General features: G+C 37.4%; 2 protein-coding genes across 4 annotated transcripts in view; both read right to left on the reverse strand.

Annotated features, from left to right (window-relative positions):
• Positions 1-23,232, reverse strand: part of TTC33 (tetratricopeptide repeat domain 33) — a 121,227-nt gene that overhangs the window by 90,691 nt on the left and 7,304 nt on the right. The gene's annotated exons all lie outside the window — the stretch shown is intronic.
• On the reverse strand, positions 1,330-13,626 carry LOC140911229 (uncharacterized). Its single transcript, XM_073343837.1, has 2 exons — positions 8,657-13,626; positions 1,330-7,005 (listed from the first exon to the last, which is right to left on the reverse strand). Exon 2 carries the CDS (start codon positions 6,042-6,044, stop codon positions 5,244-5,246), a length of 801 nt encoding a protein of 266 aa, XP_073199938.1. The 5' UTR covers positions 6,045-7,005; positions 8,657-13,626; the 3' UTR covers positions 1,330-5,243.

The raw sequence follows: 23,232 nt of genomic DNA on the forward strand, positions 1-23,232 counted from the left end.
ATTAAGACCAGGATACAGTCCACACAACAGACCAGATGTTGCAGGCAAATTGCCCAATAAAGTATATGAAAGAGAAATTGAACAGTGTGCAAAAGGTCTAGAGGGTGAAATTGTTAACCTAAGTCTTGATGGCTGGAGCAATGACCACAATGATCCTGTTGTATGTGCTTGTGTAACAACAGAAGAAGGAAAAAGAAAAGGAGTACTTGTGGCACCTTAGAGACTAACCAATTTATTTGAGCATGACCTTTCGTGAGCTACAGCTCACTTCATCGGATGCATACCGTCGAAACTGCAGAAGACATTATATACACACAGAGACCATGAAACAATAGCTCCTCCCACCCCACTGTTCTGCTGGTAATAGCTTATCTAAAGTGATCATCAAGTTGGGCCATTTCCAGCACAAATCCAGGTTTTCTCACCCTCCGCCCCACCCCCACACAAACTCACTCTGCTGCTGGTAATAGCCCATCCAAAGTGACCACTCTCTTCACAATGTGTATGATAATCAACGTGGGCCATTTCCTGCACAAATCCAGGTTCTCTCACTCCCTCACCACCCTCCAAAAACCACACACACAAACTCACTCTCCTGCTGGTAATAGCTTATCCAAAGTGACCACTCTCCCTACAATGTGCATGATAATCAAGGTGGGCCATTTCCTGCACAAATCCAGGTTTTCTCACCCCCCCCACCCCCACACACAAATGTCTTCCTTACAGAAACAATTGATACATCAGGAAATGCACACACAGCAGAATACTTACAAGAAGTAGCAGTAAAAGTTATAACAAACTGTGAAAAAAAATTCAAATGTCTAGTATGCAGCTTGGTCACAGACAATGCTACACATGTACCCAAGATGAGAAGAAAATACTTAGAAGTGAGTCCCAAGCTAATAACATACGGTTGCAGTGCTTATTTGATGCACCTCCTAGCCAAAGACTTCAGTGTTCCAGAAATAAAGGCTAATGTTGTTAAAATTGCAAAATACTTCCGTAACAACCACTTTGCAGCAGCTGCTCTGAAAAAAGTGGGAGGAACCAAACGAACTCTCCCACAAGACGTGCGATGGAACTCAGTAGTGGACTGTTTTGAGCACTAGATCAAGAACTGGCCTAATCTGATGACAGTTTGTGAACAAAATCGTGGAAAAAATAGACGGCACTGCCACAGCCAAGGTTCTCAATATAGGGCTTAAGAGAAACGTTGCACACATGCTGAGTACCCTGAAGCCTATTTCTCCAGCCTTGAACAAAATGCAGGGAAATCACTGTTTTATTGCTGATGCTGTTGAATCTGGAAGGAACTGAGTGAGATCTTAAAAAGAGAAATATGCAATGACAGAATTAAATTACAAGCATTAAAAAGACAAATGGGACAAGCACTACCTCCTTCTTGCAAATATTCTCAATACTGGGTACCAGGGTCAAACCTTAACTGCTGAAGAAGAGGAGATGGCTATAACATGGACATCCAGCAACCATCCCTCCATAATGCCAACTATAACAAACTTCAGAGCTAAGGGTGAACCATTCAAGAAATATATGTTTCCTGATGATGTTTTAAAGAAAGTCACACCAGTGAACTGGTGGAAGTCACTTAAGCACCCTTCAGAAATGGCTGAAGCAATAATCTCACTTTTAACAGCAGTAGCTTCTTCTGCCGGTGTAGAAAGAATATTTTCTTCCTTTGGACTAATTCATTCCAAATTGAGAAATTGTTTGGGAAAGCAGTTGAGACAGTCAAGGTTCATAATAAATGCAATTTCTCATGTTGATATCACCTCCACAGACGGTATATGTGCATTACATTCTTCTGCCAATAGCCCCTTGCACACACAAAAAGCATTATCAGACCCTTAAAAGGGACCTCCTGATCCCTTTTCTTGTATTGGTCCATGTTACAAAAACTTTTAAGCAGTTTACATAACAATAAAGACAAATCCTTCCATTACCAAAAGTAGCAGCTGTTACAGAGCTGGTTTTCCACATCTCTTTATTTGGAAGTAACTTTGCAATTGCTTGCTTAATTAAAAGAGGATTTTTTTAGCTGGATATTTTTTAATCTAAGCCTTTTAATAGCTCTCCTTCGATATAGATATGAAACCAATTATGAAACACTAAGTTATAGGCGACACTGTTTATTGAACTAATAGTAACAACAAAATATGCATCAGGTTTTTTTTTTTAAATATCTTTGTCAACTAGAGTAACAAGTAGCATTTCTAGGTCTTGCATCTTTAGAAAGTTATTTTAATATAACTGCTAATTAATAGTTATGACCCTTTCAATTAAGTATGTTTTAATTTTAGAACACCTCCCAGATGCGTTATAGCTATGGCATCATGTTTTATGACTGTACCGCACCTGAATTACAACATTTAAAATTAAATTCAATGAACCATAATAATCAAGCCAGTTGAAACAAATTGTTTTTTGATGTAATCTTTATCAACACCGATCACAGGATTTTGTTTAAAAGCAACTGGACACAAGTATTAAATTAATACGTCTATTACTTATTTTCTCTTTAACAACTAACTTGAAGATTAGAAATAATATACAAAGTGGATCTAAAATAAATCTCTTTTCATGGAATTGGGGTGAGCAAAAATAATGCTTCATACGCAGCAGTTAGTTAGTTCTTGACCTATGAAAAAATGTATTAGTTATTGTCCCTATAATGAAAAAAATGGGAAAAAAAATCTGTATTGTGCTTTTATAGTACCAAGGCTGCATTCACAAATGGCATTACTGAGGTGAATACTGAATATCTTATGAAACAGAATCATAGAATATCAGGGTTGGAAGGGACCTTAGGAGTCATGTAGTCCAACCCCCTGCTCAAACCAGGACCGATCCCCAACTAAATCATTCCAGCCAGGACTTTGTCAAGCCTGACCTTAAAAACCTCAAAGGAAGGAGATTCCACCACCTCCCCAGGTAACGCATTCCAGTGCTTCACCACCCTCCTAGTGAAAAAGTTTTTCCTAATATCCAACCTAAACCTCCCCCACTGCAACTTGAGACCACTACTCCTTGTTCTGTCATCTGTTACCACTGAGAACAGCCTAGATCCATCCTCTTTGGAACCCCCTTTCAGATAGTTGAAAGCAGCTATCAAATCCCCCCTCATTCTTCTCTTCTGCAGACTAAACAATCCCAGTTACCTCAGCCTCTTCTCATAAATCATGTGTTCCACTCCCCTAATCATTTTTGTTGCCCTCCGCTGGATGCTTTCCAATTTTTCCTCATCCTTCTTGTAGTGTGGGGCCCAAAACTGGACACAGTACTCTAGATGAGGCCTCACCAATGTCGAATAGAGGGGACCGATCACATCCCTCGATCTGCTGGCAATGCCCCTACTGAAACAACCAAAAATTCCATTAGCCTTCTTGGCAACAAGGGCACACTGTTGACTCATATCCAGCTTCTACCATAACCCGTAGGTCCTTTTCTGCAGAACTGCTGCCTAGCCATTCGGTCCCTAGTCTGTAGCCATGCATGGGATTCTTCCATACTAAGTGCAGAACTCTGCACTTGTCTTTTTGAACCTCATCAGATTTCTTTTGGCCCAATCCTGCCAGTATCACTGGATTTAAGGATCTGACAATGGACATATTTTGCATTTCTCAATAAAATATCACTTACATTAATATAGGAATTTTGCTCTGTAATGTTTTACCATGTACCAAAATACTCAATTTTTAAAGATTCAAGAGTCATTTTATTTAAAAAACCCATCAAACCATACACAGACGCTTTCAGCTCAAATCCAAAACATTTTTACAAAAATAGTTCTCAAGTCCTAATTTGTTGTGTAGGGTTGTAAATTAAACTAAAACTTTAAAGAGGAACCCTGATTTACATTTACAGGTTCAGATCTGTTAGCATGATAGGTGGTCCCCAGAGGTGGTGGAATTAACTAACTGTTATTACAACTCTGGCTATTGCAGTAAGGTCTAGCTCCAGTCTTGCACCAGGACTGCACTGCACGAAGGAAACAGGGAACATAAAAATGAGTCCTCATCCCAAATAGCTGGCAAGACAAGAGACAACTTGTGAATACAACAGTGAGACAGGGAGGAACACAGATAACAAGGTAACATTGGTCAGTATGATAGGCAGCAATCTCAGCACACTAGTGCCCAAACCACTGTTAAGTTTTTTTTGTAGGCATCACAAGAAATGAGCATTTTAAGGAGGGATTTGAAAGAGGATAATTAAGAGCTTTGCAGATGTTTATGGCAAACTCCTCCCAAGAATGAGGGGCTTCGTGGGAGAAAAAATGAAGGTGCCTGGTTGAAAACTGAATAAGTGGGAAATGAAAGCTGGCATCCTGGGCAGATCAGAAGCAGGAGTCGACAACTCAACAATGTATAAGAGATGGTAAGTATTCAAGTGGTTTTATACTTCTGCCTAATAGTCAATGCACTAATTTTAACACATCACACTAGTCCAATAAAGCAGGGATTTGGAGCAACCAAATTTTTGAATTGCTCCACTCCAGCACCAACAGTGACTGCTCCAGCTCCGCTCTGCCTCAAATTAATTTTTAACTAAATAAAAAAGTGCATACTGTAATTTTGAAAAAACATTATTTTTAATCAGACTTTTAAAACAATTTAAATTTCATCAGCAATGACACAAACTAGAATCATTCATAATTCATTCTGTAAAAAATTATTGCAGCAATCAAGTCGTCTTTCATAGCCTGCCGCAAAACATTTAAAATTAACTTTAAAGCCGAAAACAGTCGCTCTATACTAGCTTGAATTGTTGGCATGCTCAAAGCAATTCTACAGGCAGCCTGAATGCGGTGAGGGTAGTTGTGAATGGCCTCAAAAACAGACAACTTTTAGTCTACCAATAGACTCCATCACCTCACAATTTTCCCGAAAGTTTCTCTTGAATAATGCTTCATTACAATTATGAATAGCAGAAACTAGCTGGCGTCTTTCTTGTTTATCCAATTCCTTTTCAAAGGCATCATCTTCTGAAGAATCGGTGCTTAAATTATCTCCATTTCCCTGTGATGGTTGAAGACGTCTCAGGGATGGATGCTTGAACAAGTTCAGAGTGGAGATGGAAGTTTGAGAACAGCCTGCTATTTCTGAAGGATGTGAACTTTCCGAAACCACAAATTTGATTGTTGATGACTCCTTTTGTTGTGTTTCATTTTCTTCAACCTCTTTCGCAGAGTTCAAATGTAGCAATAGATTTTGTTTTTTGAGTCGTCAAGCAATATCAAGGCGCCCTTCCTTTGCCTTTGGTATTTTCCTTGAGGTAAGAAGAATCTGATACCGTGGGTCAACATAAACTCCAGCAAGGAAATAAATATTGTCAAAAAGCTTCTCTTCATGTTTCTGCATGGAGGATAGAATTCCTCCTGCAGTTTGTCCACCATTTTCTTGCAAGAATTTTGACAGTTTTCGCCATTCCTTCATTAAAACTCCCAGGGTTACATCGACAGCTTGAAGATTCATGGTTGTTTGGTTTGGCTTTGCCAAGAGGTTTTGCAGATTCTTCACTTCCTCCCATTCAGCTTTTGTTAACTTGAATTCTCTTGTTCCAGCAGCAGCCACTTGTTCACAGTCAGATTGAAAAACGAGAAGCTGATCAATCATCGCAAATGTTGTACCCCAGCAAGTCACAGAATCCAATGATTGAGTTACCCCATGTAGATCAAGCAGAACACTTTGAATACTTGGGGTTCGTACTTTGACAACGACTTGTCGAATTTTTGCCTGAAATTTCTTTGCATATTCTTTGTTCAGTCCATCCCAGATTGCCAACTGAAGAGTGTGAATACCACACCTCATCAGTTGAACTTTTGAGTTGTCCTCATGAAGCCATGTTGGACGTATGAGGCAAGGGTCATTAACCCATTGCGCAGCAGCATCCATGTTGAGTTCGATTTCATCCATTCCTTTAGTTCCTTCATCAGGCAAAATAGCTTTAGTTCTGTCCACATCACTGTTCTCAGAGATAGAAATGGTTTCATTGTCCTCGCTGAAATTTTTGACAGCACAAGTCATGTTTGCTGCATTGTCAACACAGATGCTCAGCACTTACATTTCACTGATCCCAAATTTTTCTAAAATAGCTTTTACTTGACTTTTCACATACGAAGAATTGTGATGCCCTTCAGTGTCGATTATGTCCACGGTTTTTACCACAGCTTAATCTTTTCCTTCTTCGTAGTACTAAGAATTGATTGCAAATAAATTTCTGTTTCCACGGGTTGCCGCATGCATTTTCAGGTAGCACAATTATTGCTCCAAAGCTTTCTTGAGCTCTTCGCAACCAGACTCAGCTGTGCTGACAACTAAATGATGAACCGCATCGTGCCTCGTCAAAACGCCAAGCTGCCGACCCCTTTCTCCTGCAATTGTTTGGAATCCTTTGTTCTTTAGCCTGAAGGTAGTGAGCGTTGTTGAACTCAGGCAAACCATTTCCATCAGCCCTTCACGGAAAGTATTGGCATCCATGGTGACTGTAATCTTTAAGGACTTCAAATATATGAGTCAAGTTTTGTTTGCTCAATTTTGGGTTTCTTTTCAGATGAAGCTCCGCAAAAAATCTTTTCTCCAGGAGTTTTGAAAAAGCCAGATGAACGTCGTTTAGCCGCGTCAGCTTTCTGTTTTGCCTCATCTTCCTGGTCCTTTTTTGTAACCAGAGCCGCATAGTTTTCAGGATGGTTACATTTTACATGCCACCAAAGGTTGAAACTTTTCACGGCACTTGCTTCATTTGTCTTGAAGCTACATGGTTTGAGCTCGCCATTCACTTCCTTTTCCACCTTGCACGTTGCTGATTTCTACTTTGCTTTTCCCAAAAGCCCAAATTTGGGCTTTTCAAATTCAAAAGTAAAGACGTTGTTGAGATCCTTTTCCATAAATCAGCTATCAATCATGGGGGGCAGATTTGATATTTTTGTTGAAGCCATGGCCAAATCTTCTTCTGCTGCTACCGTACCCAAGTGGTTTTTGTTACGATCTTCGAAAAGCAATGAACAAAAACATTACATTTTTTTATAATGTACCTGCTTGTGATATCTTAACCACTTAAGGTACTTCCAATTTATTTTGGATTTTCTGGACAAAAATGATCGCACCTTCTTTTTACACAAAATTATTATTAAAGTATATTTGAATATTTTAACATGTTTCTTGCAGTTTTGATGAAGTAAGAAGAGTAAGAAGAGTGTGTATTTTAATACACATAATTAATATAATATTTTATTTATAAATTGCAAGATAGCTTTTCTTATGAAATTTTGCAGTAAAAATATTCAAAATATTTTCCAAGTTTTTAATTAATATCTCAAAAATGTTTTAATATAGATATATCAATGAAATTTGGTATTTGCTGTAGCGTTAATACATGCTATCACTGTTCTACAACATTAATTGTTGGGAAGTAACGAGGCTACATGTTACAAGGTTGAAAATAAACTTTAACGGGAAAGAGGATTCAAATTGCAAGCACAGTCCTTTTAGTAAAGACAGCAAATTTTTGGAAATATGTTTTTCCTTCATCAGCCTGAACAGATTATACAAGATAACAGGTTCTATCTTGTACAATGTTTCCAGCCTGATGAAGGAAAAACATATTTCCGAAAATTTACTCTCTTTACTAAAAGGACTGTGCTTGCAATTTGAATCCACTTTCCCATTAAAGTTTATTTCCAACCTTCTATCATACAACATCATTCAAATAAAATTATTTAAACTACAGGCGTCATGAACTGGGGGGTCTGGGCCAATTTTATTTAATATTTTTAAAATGTTCCACTATTTAACAGATATGACCCTGGAATATGGAATAATACTAAAACATGCATTAAAATGGTACTTTTCATTTATTTTTTATAATTAACCGTTTCCAAGAAAACTGTTTAAAAATTTTAATCTGTTTAGATGCTTAGAATGATACAAACAATTTTACTTATTACTTATTTTTCAACTTTGGAACCATACATTTTAAATGTAATAATAAATATTAACTAAAAATTATTAACTTATTATGGAACATAATATTACCACTCGTAGCCGGGGCATTCGACGACAAGCCTTTCTTGAAATATGAAATAAAAATGACCAACTGCCAGTTCAGGACACCTATGGTTTAAATAATGTTGGATAATGTAATATGATAGCACATACTAACGCTAAGACACAGATATAATTTCATTACTTTATATTAAAGCGTTTTTGAGATATTAATCAGAAATTAACTTTTCATCACCTCCTTGAAGGGACTGTAGCTCTCTTAGGAAGAGTTTTAGGACATGTGTTCACAAAAACGTTTTTTCTTAAAATGACCTAAGGATTCACCCCCGAAGTTGTGTTGGACATTTTCCAATCACTCTGGATATATCACAAAAATCACTTCTAATTTATGGAAAAATGTTTACTGTATATTTATATGCCTGCTGCCAGCAACTTTTTCAGTAAATTTAAAATTACATACAACGCTACCAAAAGACCATTGAACAGATGACATATAAGATAAGTCTGCCAGAGTGATACGGGAGCATGTATAAATGAACAAATGTACCAGTAAGGGGAGCCATGTGAGAAATGAACTTAAGTGGTTAATATCTCTTAATATATCAATAAACAAAAACATTTTTTTTCCAATATACCTGTTTGTGATATCTTAAATGTTGCATCTTGCGTCACACTTCACTTCGCAGCACTCAGCGCATCTCATTGATCAACCCTTACAAAAGAAGTATCAACACATACTAATCTATCTAACTAATCTACGCAAGTACGTACTCGCCTAACCTTGGCGCAAGGGTGAGAGCAGTCTGCAGTGTAGTCGGATGTCTGATAATTATCTGATTCTTTAATAAAATGTATCTCCAAAAAAGTTGTAATTTTCTATCTGTACATTAAATCTTGATTTCGGCCGAAGTGAGAATAACTGTGACATATTATGTAAAGTGGTAACGTAGACGTTAATATCAATTGTTATACAATCTGAAACTTTTTGGCCCCTTTAGGACTTTCTTGCTAAATATCATTGATTTTGGATTGAAAATGAAAAAAAAAACTGGAGCAGTGGAGCAGTCAAGATTTTCTGTGCTCCGGCTCCACTCCAGCTCTGGGCAAAAACCTGCAGCTCCACTGCTCTGCGCTCCAGCTGCAGGCTCTGCTCCAAAGCCCTGCGCAATAAAGGAAGAGACTGACATTTTCTCCCTAGGAGGAGAAAATGCAATGTTTAAGATGAAAAGAAGAAATGATATGCACTGACAGAGCTAGATTCAAAGGGAAATAAGTACTAATGCACACTTGAGTAATTCTATTTTCCTTCAACTTTCACTTGCTCCCTTAGCACTGAAACACCAAAGTAAAAAATGGTGGAAAAATCAGTACTCTCTGTTAGAGGGCTTATTCCCCTTCACCCTTCCGCTTCCCTGGTCCTTCTCACATGAACAGAGAGCAACAATATCCGAAGCCCAAAGGTGCAAACAATTTGATGTTTATTGGGGTGAACTTCCAGCAAGCTTAAATCCAAGTCCCTTGTTCCTTATTTTTGAATCCCAACTTATTTCCTGTTTGCCCCTAATTTATATAGTAATATTCTCAGCTATACTTTAATCAATCATTTTACTGAAATGTATCTAACCAATCCTAATATATTGTAACATGATTAGCTAACCAGTTATATCCTACCACCTTAATTAGTTTACACCCAGCAAAATTAATTATACAGCAGAAAGAAACAATCACAGAACCAGACAGAGACCATGCAAATAAACAATAGCAAAGTGGGAACTATAATGACAAAACAATACAGAAGTGAGGATTTCACAACTGCACCTATAAAGACATAAGGGTTTCCAAACTATGTTTATTGATAAGTGAGTTCTTAACAAACAGAAAACTATCAAACTAAATTTCCTTTTACATCTTCTAGGCTCTTCCCTTTATCTGGAGTTGATAGACTGGATCACCTTTCTAACAGCTCCAGATTACCTTATTTCAATATGACTGGTTTGATATGTGTGAGGATGTGACCATATGCTTTTCAGCTTATGGCTGCTCCCAGTGCTTAGCCAAGGCCTTAGCTCAAGAACAGAGCCTCAGACTGTCACAGTGAGAGAAGGCCCTTACACAGGCAGACAGAGATTTTGATTCTTTCTTTTATACCTCTATAACTAGCTAAATGATAAACATAGACCTAAATTCTTAAAGTATAGGCCTTACAGACAGGCCTCAATATCTATATCATAACAATCTCTAAAAGCTGAGTGTGAAGACTTATAGTCCTATCAGATTAATAGAGATTTAGGCCTTGTCTACACAGAGAAATTATACCTAAATTGATTTAATTAAACCAGTGCAAACCCATGTCTGAACACAATTATATCAGTTTAAAACTGTTTATACCAATGTAGCTTACGTCTGACTTTATCAACGCAAGCTATACCAAAATAAGTCAGATTTAAACCACATAAAGAGTACTCACCCATAGTTTTGCAATGCAATTTAAAGTCACATCTTTTAGTTAAACTGGTGAAGAGATGTGTTGGAGAGACATGGGCTCAAAATAAGCAGTGGGAAAACAGATTATTTGGCATGAAATTTCAATGAACTCCAAAGAATCATTCTTGAAACAAGTTGGGCAGGCAACACTAAAAAGGCAACGTTTCAAGTACCCGGGTTCCAGATTCCAGGAAAAGGGGAAAATGGAGGATAAAATTAGAGCTAGGATAATGCATTCCTCATATGGAGAGGGATAAATGGTGTAGTATGTGACATGAACGTAACATAATCTCAACTATACATATAAAATGATGGGGTCTAAATTAGCAGTTACCACTCAAGAAAGAGATCTTGGAGTCATTGTGGATAGTTCTCTGAAAACATCCACTCAGTGTGCAGCAGCAGGCAAAAAAAGTTAACAGAATGCTGGGAATCATTAAGAAAGGGATAGATAATAAGACAGAAAATATCATATTGCCTCTATATAAATCCGTGCATGCCCACATCTTGAGTACTATGTGCAGATGTGGTTGCCCCATCTCAAAAAAGATATATTGGAATTGGAAATGGTTCAGAAAAGGGCAACAAAAATGATTAGGGGCATGAAACTGCTTCCGTATGAAGCGAGATTAATAAGACTAGGACTTTTCAGCTTGGAAAAGAAACAACTAAGGGGGCATATGATAGAGGACTACAAAATCATGACTGGTGTGGAGAAAGTAAATGAGGAAGTGTTATTTATTTCTTCTCATAACACAAGAACTAGGGGTTCACCAAACGAAATTAATAGGCAGCAGGTTTAAAACAAACAAAAGGAAATAATTTTTCATACAATGCACAGTTAGTATGTGGAACTCTTTGCCAGAGCATGTTGTGAAGGCCAAGACTATAAGAGGGTTCAAAAAAGAACTAGATAAGTTCATGGAGGATAGGTCCATCAATGACTATTAGCCAGGTTGGGCAGGGGTGGTGTCCCTAGCCTCTGTTTGCCAAAGCTCAGAATGGCCACGGAGGATGGCTCATTTGATGATTACCTGTTCTGTTCATTCCCTCTGGGGCACCTGGCATTGGCCACTGTCGGAAGACAGGATAGTGGGCTAGATGGACCTTTGGTCTGACCCAGTATGGCCATTCTTATGTTTTTATGTAACTGTAAGATCAAAAAGAAAAGTCTATAAAACACTGGTCTGTCCAGTTTTAATATATAGAACTGTTAGACAACAAATAAATAAATATGAACAAATGATCTGTTCCACAAAAAATGCAAATGTTGAGATGGATGAGTGACGTAAGCAAGAAAGACCACATGAGGAATGTGTATATTAGAGACACACTCAAAGTAACATCCCTACACAAAAAAATGAAGGAGTGCAGGCTCAGATGGTGTGGTACGTAAAGTGCATTCCTGACAACTACATATGTGAGAGAGACCAACAGATCAAGGCTGAAGGAAAAAAACAGAGAGGCTGACTCAAGAAGAAGTGGTGGGATGTCATAAAGATACGTTAGCATGTAGTGTGATAGAGGATATGGTACTGAACAGAGCACTTTGGAGGGGGACGACCCATAAAGCAGACCCCATTTGATGGGATTAACGTAAGGAAGAAGTTAAACCGGTACAAATCCATTCATGGACGAAGCCTTAGAAAGGATAAACTATTAAGAATGAGATCCACGAGAGATCAAACTAGGGATTTACAGAACTCAGCTCATAAGGATGTTACTAATGTAGTAGTAACTGCTTCACTGTTACCAAATGTACCAGGCACTGTAAATCCAGTAGACACACACATCACAGTTCACTAAATATGCTTGGCCTGCCTTCACTTTCTATAAATTTCCCTGAATTTCCATTTAAAACAGCAAGAAACTATACAGAATTGGGAGGGGCCCAGCAATGCAGAAGATGTTTAAGGGAAAACTGAATAATTTCCTTTGAATCAAGTTACTTCCTTATGTGGCTGAACCACTTTGTTAAATTTTATTTGTAGAGAGGGATAGTAGAAGGACATAAACGTTCCAAGATAAATTTATAAATATAAATTCAAACAACTGCAAAAATGTCCTAGGTATAACAAATCACTTTTCTATGATAAAACTTTGTGACAAAACAGCTTCTAATTTGATTTTAAATTTGGTGTAAAATCTACCCCACTCCAACTGCTTCATGTTAGGTAAAAGACTAACACGGGGTAAACAGGCACTAAAAGTCACAGTTCCAACTGAGTGACAACTTCCCTGCCACGGTGGGCTGTCTTCCAAGGACCCCCTTGCAATCAGGCTAGGAGGCATGCAGGGGGTGGGAAGAGTGTGGTAGGAGAAGGGTGCGGTAGGGGGCAGCTAAGTTACACCATGAACTTCTCCAGCCCTCAGAGCAGTGCATGATCAGGTTGGCACAAAGGTGGCTTAAAGCTACCTTAACCCACCCTGGGATGTAAGTTCCACAATGTATCTCTTACACGTTTAGCACAGAATTTCACCCAATATGTTTAAAAAATTAAGATACCTGCACAAACACACACATACCATACTTTAATTAAAGAGGGGGAAATAGGTAAGTAAAATTCCACATTTCTAACCAGTAATTCCCATGACATTACATTTTAATTCCTTTAAACACATATTTTAAAAAAAGTTTGGTTTACACAAAAGTCTAGGCTATCTCAAAGGGTTCTAAATCTTGATGACTTTTACCTCAAAGAATTAAAATTACCTGGGACTTTTAACTGTTTTGGACCAATGCCGAAAAACACTGCTAAATCGAGGGACTTAGAATCATAGAATCATAGAATATCAGGGTTGGAAGGGACCCCAGAAGGTCATCTAGTCCAACCCTCTGCTCGAAGCAGGACCAATTCCCAGTTAAATCATCCCAGCCAGGGCTTTACTTCCAGTTTTACAAAAGACCTCTATATCTAGTATTGGTTGCATGTTTCCAGTGGTTGCATGTTTCTAACCCTTGCAGATCATGAAATAATTAGGGCTGTCGATTAATTGCAGTTAACTCATGTAATTAACTCAAAAACTGTAATTGCAATTTAAAAAATTTAATAGCGATTAATCGCAGTTTTAACTGTACTGTTAAACAATAGAATGCCAATAGAAATGTATTAAATATTTTTGGATATTTTTCTACATTTTCAAATAAATCGATTTCAACTACAACACAGAATACAAAGTATACAGTGCTCACTTTATATTTATTATTGATTACAAATATTTGCACTGTGAAAATGACATAGCATTTTTCAATTCACCTCATGCAAATATTGTAGTGCAATCTCTTTATTGTGAAAGTGCAACTTACAAATGTAGATTTTTTTTTACATAACTGCACTCAAAAAACAAAACAACGTAAAACTTTAGAGTCTACAAGTCCACTCAGTCCTACTTCTTGTTCAGCCAATCGCTAATACAAACAAGTTTGTTTGCATTTACAGGAGATAATGCTGGTCCTTCTTATTTACAAAGTCACCTAAAAGTGAGAAAGGCATTTGCATGGCACTTTTGTAGCTGGCATTACAAGATATTTACGTTTCAGATACGCTAAACATTCATATGCCCCTTCACGCGTTAGCCTCCATTTCAGAGGACATGTTTCCATGCTGATTATGCTCATTAAAACAAAATGCATTAATTAAATTTGTGACTCAACTCCTTGGAGGAAAATCATGTGTCTCCTTGTCTATTTTACACACATTCTGCCATATATTTCATGTTATAGCCATCTCGTAGGATGACCCAGCACATCTTGTTCATTTTAAGAACGCTTTCACTGCAGATTTGCCAAAACGCAAAAAAGGTATCAATGTGAGATTTTTAAAGATACCTACAGCACTCAACCCAACTTTTAAGAATCTGAAGTGCCTTCCAAAATCTGAGAGGGATGAGGTGTGGAGCATGCTTTCAGAATTCTTACAAGAGCAACACTCCAATACAGCAACCACAGAACCCGAACCATTCAAAAAGAAAATCAACCTTCTGAAGGTGGCATCCAACTCAGATGATGAAAATGAACATGCATCGGTCCATATGGCTTTGGACTATTATCAAGCAGAACCTGTGATCAACATGGATGCATGTCATCTGGAATGGTGGCTGAAGCATGAAGGGACATATGAATCTTTTGCGCATCTGGCACGTAAATATCTTGCAACGCTGGCTACAACAGTGCCATGCGAACCCCTATTCTCACTTTCAGGTGACATTGTAAACAAGGAACAGGCAGCATTATCTCCTGTAAATGTAAACAAACTTGTCTGGGTGACTGGCTGAACAAGAAGTAGGACTGAGTGGGCTTATAGACTCTAAAGTTTTATATTGTTGTATTTTTGAATGCAGGTTTTTTTTTTTACATAATTCCTCATTTGTATGTTCAACTTTCATGATAAAAAAGATTGCACTACAGTACTTGTATTAGGTGAATTGAAAAATACTATTTCTTTTTTTTTCTTCAGTGCAACTATTTGTAATCAAAAATAAATAAAAAGTGAGCCCTGTTCACTTTGTATTCTGTGTTGTAATTGAAATCAATATATTTGAAAATGTAGAATACATCCAAAAATATTTAAATAAATAGTATTCTATTATTGTTTGTCAGCACAATTAATTGTGATTAATTTTTGTAATTTCGCGATTAATTGTGATTAATTTTTGTAATTGCTTGACAGCCCTAGAAATAATGGACCACCAAAGCGTGTTGTTATTTTTAGCATCTTGTCTAACTGGAGGGTTAATTGTTATGACTGTTTTAAGAAACTTTTCTGAGAAGCATTAATCCCATGTTTTACACTGAAAAAAAGAGATAAGAAGGTGTCCTTCTTATCTCTCTTTTTCAGTATAAAACATTATAAGGTTCCTTCCCCACTGTTAACCTGTTACAGTTCCGTCCCCACTCCAAACTCTAGGGTACAGATGTGGGGACCTGCATGAAAGACCCCCTAAGCTTATTCTTACCAGCTTAGGTTAAAAACTTCCCCAAGGTACAAACTTTGCCTTGTCCTTGAACCATATGCTGCCACCACCGAGCGTTTTAAACAAAGAACAGGGAAAGAGCCCACTTGGAGATGTCTTCCCGCCAAATATCCCCCTCTTCCCCAGCCCTACAACCCCTTTCCTGGGGAAGGCTTGATAAGAATCCTCACCAATTGGTACAGGTGAACACAGACCCAAACCCTTGGATCTTAAGAACAATAAAAATCAATCAGGTTCTTAAAAGAAGAATTTTAATTAAAGAAAAGGTAAAAGAGTCACCTCTGTAAAATCAGGATGGTAAATACCTTACAGGGTAATCAGATTCAAAACAGAGAATCCCTCTAGGCAAAACCTTAAGTTACAAAAAGACACAGCTTATTTTACCAGCCATTAAACAAAAGGAAATCTAACGCATGTTCTAGCTAGATTACTTACTAACTTTACAGGAGTTGTAAGGCTGCTTTCCTGATCTGTTCCCAGCAAAAGCACCACTGACAGACAGACAGACGAACCCTTTGTTCCCCCCCCCTCCAGATTTGAAAGTATCTTGTCTTCTCATTGGTCATTTTGGGTCAGGTGCCAGTGAGGTTATCTTAGCTTCTTAACCCTTTACAGGTGAAAGGGTTTTGCCTCTGGCCAGGAGGGATTTTATAGCACTGTATACAGAAAAGTGGTTACCCTTCCCTTTATATTTATGACAGAAGGAGAAGGCAAAATTAACATCACATCTGGGAATAAAACCGTACAACTGCTGCTTCCCTTGAGAACTTGCTTTCTCAGTGTGTAAAAAAAAAAGAGTTCAACAAAATCAAGTCATTTGGGGTAACAAGAAGGAAATATATACTATTGCTGAAAACTGAGATACGAGTAAATGCTAAACATTCCTGCTATTCCTAAAACCTTTGCTTGCTCTTGAAGAGGTTGCAAGGTTGCCAGCAATGAGAAGGTTTCTGTCATTCTATCTCAAAGTTTTCAATACTGCCCTTGAAAAAAACATTCTGAGGCTGGCTTCAGCCTCTTCCAGAAAGGACATTATTAAATAGGGAAAATGAGAATAAAAGGAATGATATACATTTGTGCTCAATTACTGAATTAACATACTGAGCTAAAACAAGAATACAATATTTTTCTAAATATTTATTTCTGCTGATCTAAGCAGACATAGAGCCACACAAATAAAAAGTGAACCAGCTGCTCCCTGTCCATATACGTTAACATGGACCTTTTGGGTTCATAACCTTTAATCATAGAATAGAATATCAGGGTTGGAAGGGACCTCAGGAGGTCATCTAGTCCAACCCCCTGCTCAAAGCAGGACCAATCGCCAATTTTTGCCTCAGATCCCAAATGGCCCCCTCAAGAATTGAACTTACAACCCTGGGTTTAGCAGGCCAATGCTCAAACCACTGAGCTATCCCTCCCCCCCACATTCACAGGAGTTTGTTATTTGACATTATAGCTATTTTCATTAAAATTTTAACCTCAGGTTCCACTTGGCTATCTTCATCTATAACATTACAAAATATATTTGAAATGCAGAGTTAAAATATCATTTTTGTACATTTACTCTCACTTGATCTGTTAAAGAGACAAGAGAGAGAAAGCTTTTGAAAGATAACAGGCTAACCTTTGGGTTTAAATTTAATTTAGCACATACTGTTGGATTGTCACAAAAGGATGCACAACTTCAAAAAGCACCTGATCCAGAACAGTTTCTCAATAACCCCTCAGTAAATAACACTCACTATTCTGGACTTGGCTTAACACAGGCATTATTTCTTTCAATATGTGTACTTGTCCCAGTGCCCAAAGCCCCGGTCAGTTCATCTCACTAGCACTCTGGTATTTTGATATCATTCTGCATCTCAGTCAGGAGAAAGTCACTCCTAACTCCTACTCCTTCTATATAGAACATTACCTCGGTTCCCCTGAGCAGTCTGAGGTTCATTCCAGATTCCATTTACTTTCAGTATCCTTTTTGTTCTTAAAAGACTAGCAAACAATTTTCACATATCCCTCTGCCCTGCACATTTTAAATTTGTTTCCCAGTAGCCCTTTCACACATCTACCATGATACCAGTAGCATTTTTAAACATATCTACCATGTGTTCTCTCTTCAGCCAAATTTCTGATTTATTGCCCAGCCAAAGATTAGACCCTCGGGATGAGTCCATTTCTTCAAGAACAATCACAGAAATTAGACACAGAAAAAACATGTTTGGTCACAGAATCCATCTCTCGGATAATATAGTACTGTCCTCTACAGTACATTTGCCAATGATCTATCAAGACTCAGTTTTAAATGCCCATCAGCTACCCTGGGAAACTATTCTTCGAACTTACAGATCTCACATGCACATAAAACAATAAATTCATATATGCCAGTGTCCAAATGACCCTCTCATCAGGAATAATTTATTACTTTTTGTCCCTACCACCACCTATGCTTCACACAATAATTTTACAAAATAAAAAGTGTCTTTTACACTATTTCAACAAAAATGCATGGTTAATAAACCTTGTAATTCAGTATTTATATGCAGATCAGAGACTTCATTATGAATTGCCTTTCATGACTTCAAATATCAATTACAGAAAAATGTTATATGCTCCTCAAGCATGAAACTGAGATTTGGATGGAGGGATTTCATATGATTACTCAAAAACTTTGTATATGTTACAGAAATCTTCAGCATGCAACAGATATAACCAGATGCAGCATTTTTATCATCCACAGATTCAACTACTCTCCTACTAATAAGATATAGCAAAGTCACCATCAAATTGATCACTGTACATGGAAGTGTATCATTAATATAACTTCTGGGCTCAAATCCACAAATTCTACTTGGACATGAATAGAAATTCTATGTGCTTTGCTAAATCTGCTAGGAATAAAATAGATAAGGCTTGTATTGGGGGAATTTGGGTATTAGTAATTATTTTTCCATTGATTACCAAAAAGCAAATACTGAATGTGGAAACCAAATGTAAAATCAAACAGAAAATATAAAAATATAGTAACTGACATTCACTAATTTTGAATACACCATGTATTAAGAGGACAGCAGAATAAAATGTATAAGACATAGTTCCTCTATATGAAATACTTAAATTTGGAGGATCAGATTCAAATGGAAACAGACATGGAACTCTCACCTGAGAGGAACTGCTATTTTTTTTTTAAAAATGTACTCCACTCAATTAATATTATCCACACACACTAATGTTTCACTTGATACATAACTTGACATATATTTCCAGGAGACGAGTAGCTTTTAAAACAAAATTACTTCAGTTATGCATCAAACTAGGGACCCAATCAGAGCAGATTGATTAAGGAGACATGAAAACTTCTCCACTAGTAAAGGTCATAATGATTATCCAAGTATTTGAATGATTCTCCCTTTACAAAAAAAATGGTCCCTTGTACCTTGACAGCATTGAGTGGCAAGGCGGAGCTCTGACTCCTCTTCAAATAGGAATTTAGAAATTAGTTATTGAATGCACTATGTATTCACTTAGTAAAAAACTCATTGTTTGCGGCTGTTCTTTGAATACATTCTTTCCCTTCAGTATTTATGCATACACAGTAACATACATATATACAAAAACATACACAGGGTTCAAGTAAGGTATTGATGCTACAATCCTACAGTTCTCTAGTGTCAAATGACAGTAACAAGTTCTAAAGCAAAGGATATTATTTAAAAAACCAAAATCCACATAAAGAGTTTTCATAACATCTGTAATTCCTTCTACACATAAACATGGAAACATCTACAAATGAAACCAGAACATCATTAAAATCAGTTAAAAACTGAACTCCCCTTCTGACAGCAGAATGATGAGCAGTTAGAAAATATATTTGCTAGAATCATCAGAGGAAAGGAACCAAATCAAAGATAAACAAAACAAATTTATATTGAAGCAACCACTTGAAGCCAGTGTTATACAAGGAGCTTCCTTTTCAATGATATAAGCCAGCTGGAGGCATTATCAGGAAGCAACAGCTATTTTACCACGTGAGAGAGAAATAATAAAACTGGCAATAATAATTAACTTGTAGACTAAAATGAAACTGTTACAGGTACCAATTGATATGAGGATGTTAAACACTATAAAAACACTTTCTGCGCTTATTATTGAGTTTAAAAAATTCAGTAAGATTAAAATGCCTCCTGAACATACTGCAAGTTCTGACCAGTAAACAAAGTTACAAAATGACTTTTTGCCAAAAAATGAGGAAAATAATCTGAACGTAAGAAACATAACCTCAGAAATGTGGCCCAACAATATATTTCGCCATGTGTAAACACATTCAGTTGTGTAATCCTGTATTGCACAAAAATAGTCTGAATTTTTCAGTCATGTTAGACATATCTACGTTCTTAATTCTGGCTATTTCACCCCTTGTGCCTTGTAGAGGAGTGTTTCATCTCTAAACAAACTGACCACTGGTCTACTCATCAGCTAAATAAGATCAAACAAAATCTATATCAGTCTGAAAGGTAAAGTCTTTCCCCAGCTCCCCAAAAGTTACTTTACCAATTAATCATAGTGACTGAGGCCCTAATCCTGTGAGTGAATCTATGCAGACAGCTCTCATAGGGCACATCTACGCTGCCCTTGCAGTTTCCGGACTACAGGGGTGTGAGCAGCGAGCACCAAAGTGCTGTGCTGGAACTCCTTATGTGGACACTGCAGGCATGAACTAAAAGGCTCCTACTTCATTAATGCAGTCCTGTTTGAGGAGGACTATATTAATGCAAACAACTAGGAACCTTTTAGTTCACGTCTGCAGCAACCCACACGGGGGAGTTACAGTGCAGCACTTTGACGCACACTGTTCAGACTCCTGTCTGAACTGCAGGGCAGCACAGACATGCTCAGAGTCTGCATGGCGCCCTAGTGAAGTCAATAGAGTTCTAGCCTTGTGAATCCACTTGTAATGTTGGTGCTTAGAATTATAACCACCCTTCATTAAGAAAAGAAAAGCACCTAAACCTCTTTGATAGGATGCATGTCTTTGCTGATCAATAAAGAAAGAGTTAAACATAAGCTATTTTAAATTTATCCTAAAAGATCATGATCTAGAACATATAGCAAGGAAGAAAAAGTAATGCATTATTAATAAGAAAGTACTATAGTGAAAACTTTTAACATATGATACAGTTCTAGTTAAAAATTCTTTGAGACTAGGATACAAAGTCACCAATTCAAATCTTACCCAGTCAGTTAGGAACTGGAAGTTGTTACCACTGCACAGATACTTAGTGGGCAATGTGAAATGAGCTGGTACACAATTTAATGTATTGGTGGTCCCAGTGCCCATCCACAGCCACCACCATTTGGCACTGATTGGCAGGCCTGTTAACAATATCAGCAGAGACAACAAAGCTCTGAACAATCTTCTCTCTCCTAGAAGTGGTTTCTCAGGGTTGAGCACACTGCTAGAGCAGAGAACTTAAACTGTTGCTGCCTTTGCTTTCTTTTTTTATGGATACACAACAGACTTCAGTCTCTAGTCAATTTGGCATACTTCACCAACCCTACTTTCACTTTAAAAAAAGTTAAAGCCAAACTATTTTGTCTTCAAAAAAGTATTCTTTGAAAAGGACTATTTTGTCAACAGAAATTAATTGTATAGAATCAGTGTTTGATGTAGTTTATCTAGCTTGACACAAAGAAATTTTCAACAGATCGGTTACCATTTTCTTTATTAAGAGAATCAGATTAGATTGTTAAGTAGTCTGTTTTACCAAGATCTCATTTTAAAGGGCTTCATAGCATTTATTTCTTTAGTATTACACACACACACATGCATGCACACACATACCCCTTCCTATTCTTCCTCCAATCCCATCTTTAAATCCTCAGTTGCCTGTAGACATGTCCCTAGACCAGGTCCTCAGGTCCTTACCCCACCCATACCCATGTCCCTGCTTGCCCCTTTCCAACCAGCTATGTTTAGTCAACACTGTCTTCAGCTAAGACTTCCTTCAAACCTAAAGTCCATGATGCTTAGTGATATAGCTGGATCAGATGCTGGGAGTACACATGTACAAAGAACTGATGATCTTACAGTGCATTAATAATGTGAGATACCTATGTTCCACGACCAGATCCATCCACGGAGAAGATCAACCCACAATCACTCCAGAACCCAAATCTGCTGCATGAATTACAATTCACATATTCTGCCTCTTATGGGGGGAACACATGATGGAGCATTTTCAGTGGAGCTATCAGCAGAAGACACCTTTACACCAGGGACAGTTTTATGATGTTTAAAATAAGGCAAGCATGCTAAATCTCTAAAAAAAATCTACAGACAAAACTCAAATATGTTGGCTTAAAATCATCATGCTGCCTGCATTAATATGACCAGATGTTCTTCCAAACAGCGATAAAGCTATTTAACGTTTCAATGTTTTTTATGACCACTCACATAAAGCAGACTAACCAAAGATAATTACCATTGACATTTTCATTGCAATTTATTTGGACGTCACTGCTCCTTGTGGAAGAGTCAAGTAATAAATGGGCACTCTTGAAAATATCACATATGCACCCAGGATGATATCAAGAGACAACATTACATGAATCTTTTCCACTTACAAATAATAGTAATGAGTTCTTACTGTATTATCCATACTTCGTTAGGAGAATTATGAGTATAATTTCCTCATAGCTCAACAAAGAATTTGAACAGTGGAGAGCTTTTACTCATCATGAAGATGCTGGTTTAAAAAGAATAGGCAAATAAAGGAATGGCAGTTCAAGCAAAATCTAAGGATGCAAAATCAAACTAAACTTCTTAAAACGAGAACACCAGGTTTCCCTATTTAACTTCTATTTAATATTTTAACACAAGAAAACCTATGTTTGTGGAACAGTTAAAACAAAATCAGGAAATGCAAAATTTCCCAAAGCAACAATAATTTAGCCACACTGCACATCCTACATAATCTGTGGCATTCATTTGATAACAAAAACTAATACATTATTCATTTAGCAAGGAAAATATTAATAGAAAACAGAACACGTATAATATAGCCAAGTTAATATTGTCGTAGGAACCTTCACATTTGATTTTCTTGAATTTTTTAACTGTGCAACCTTAATGAGGCCTCCCAGCAGCAAAAGAGACAGAGAGGAGGTTGAACAAGGGCTCCTTACTCTCTCACCCCACCAGAACCAGATCACCCCACTGAGGATATAACTGTTAACACACACATATCCATCCACCCCCTTCGGAGTGTGTATTAAAGCCTAAGTGCTGTTGTTGTTTTTGTTTGGGTTCTTTGTTTTGTTTTTTAAAACAGAAGTCTTTATTCTCCCTGAGGTAATTGTACCCAAGAATTACCTGGAAAGCATTGTTTACCAAATCCATTTCTAAATGGCTACCAAAGACATTATCTATCTGAATTTCAAAGTTCAAAGGCCATCACAATATTTACAGTTTACACAGTCATCTTTTAACATGTGGGATACTTTTGGCGGCCATGTAGTTACTTTAGTTCAAAATATTAAACAAATTGGGAAACACTTGTTGTAACATTTTGTACTTTATGTATCATATACTATAGTAATTTTATTAATTGTAAAAACTATCCACATTGTGAAGTGTGGCTAGAAAAAGCTTTTCTATAGACTGTGTCATTGTTGTGAATACTTTTCTCACCTAACAAGACTGCTGGGGCAGGCTCGAGCCACTGCGCCCCCTCATCTCCCAGAGCAGCAGTAGTGG

This window comes from Lepidochelys kempii, chromosome 5, assembly GCF_965140265.1.
Source record: "Lepidochelys kempii isolate rLepKem1 chromosome 5, rLepKem1.hap2, whole genome shotgun sequence".
NCBI lineage: Eukaryota > Metazoa > Chordata > Testudines > Cheloniidae > Lepidochelys > Lepidochelys kempii.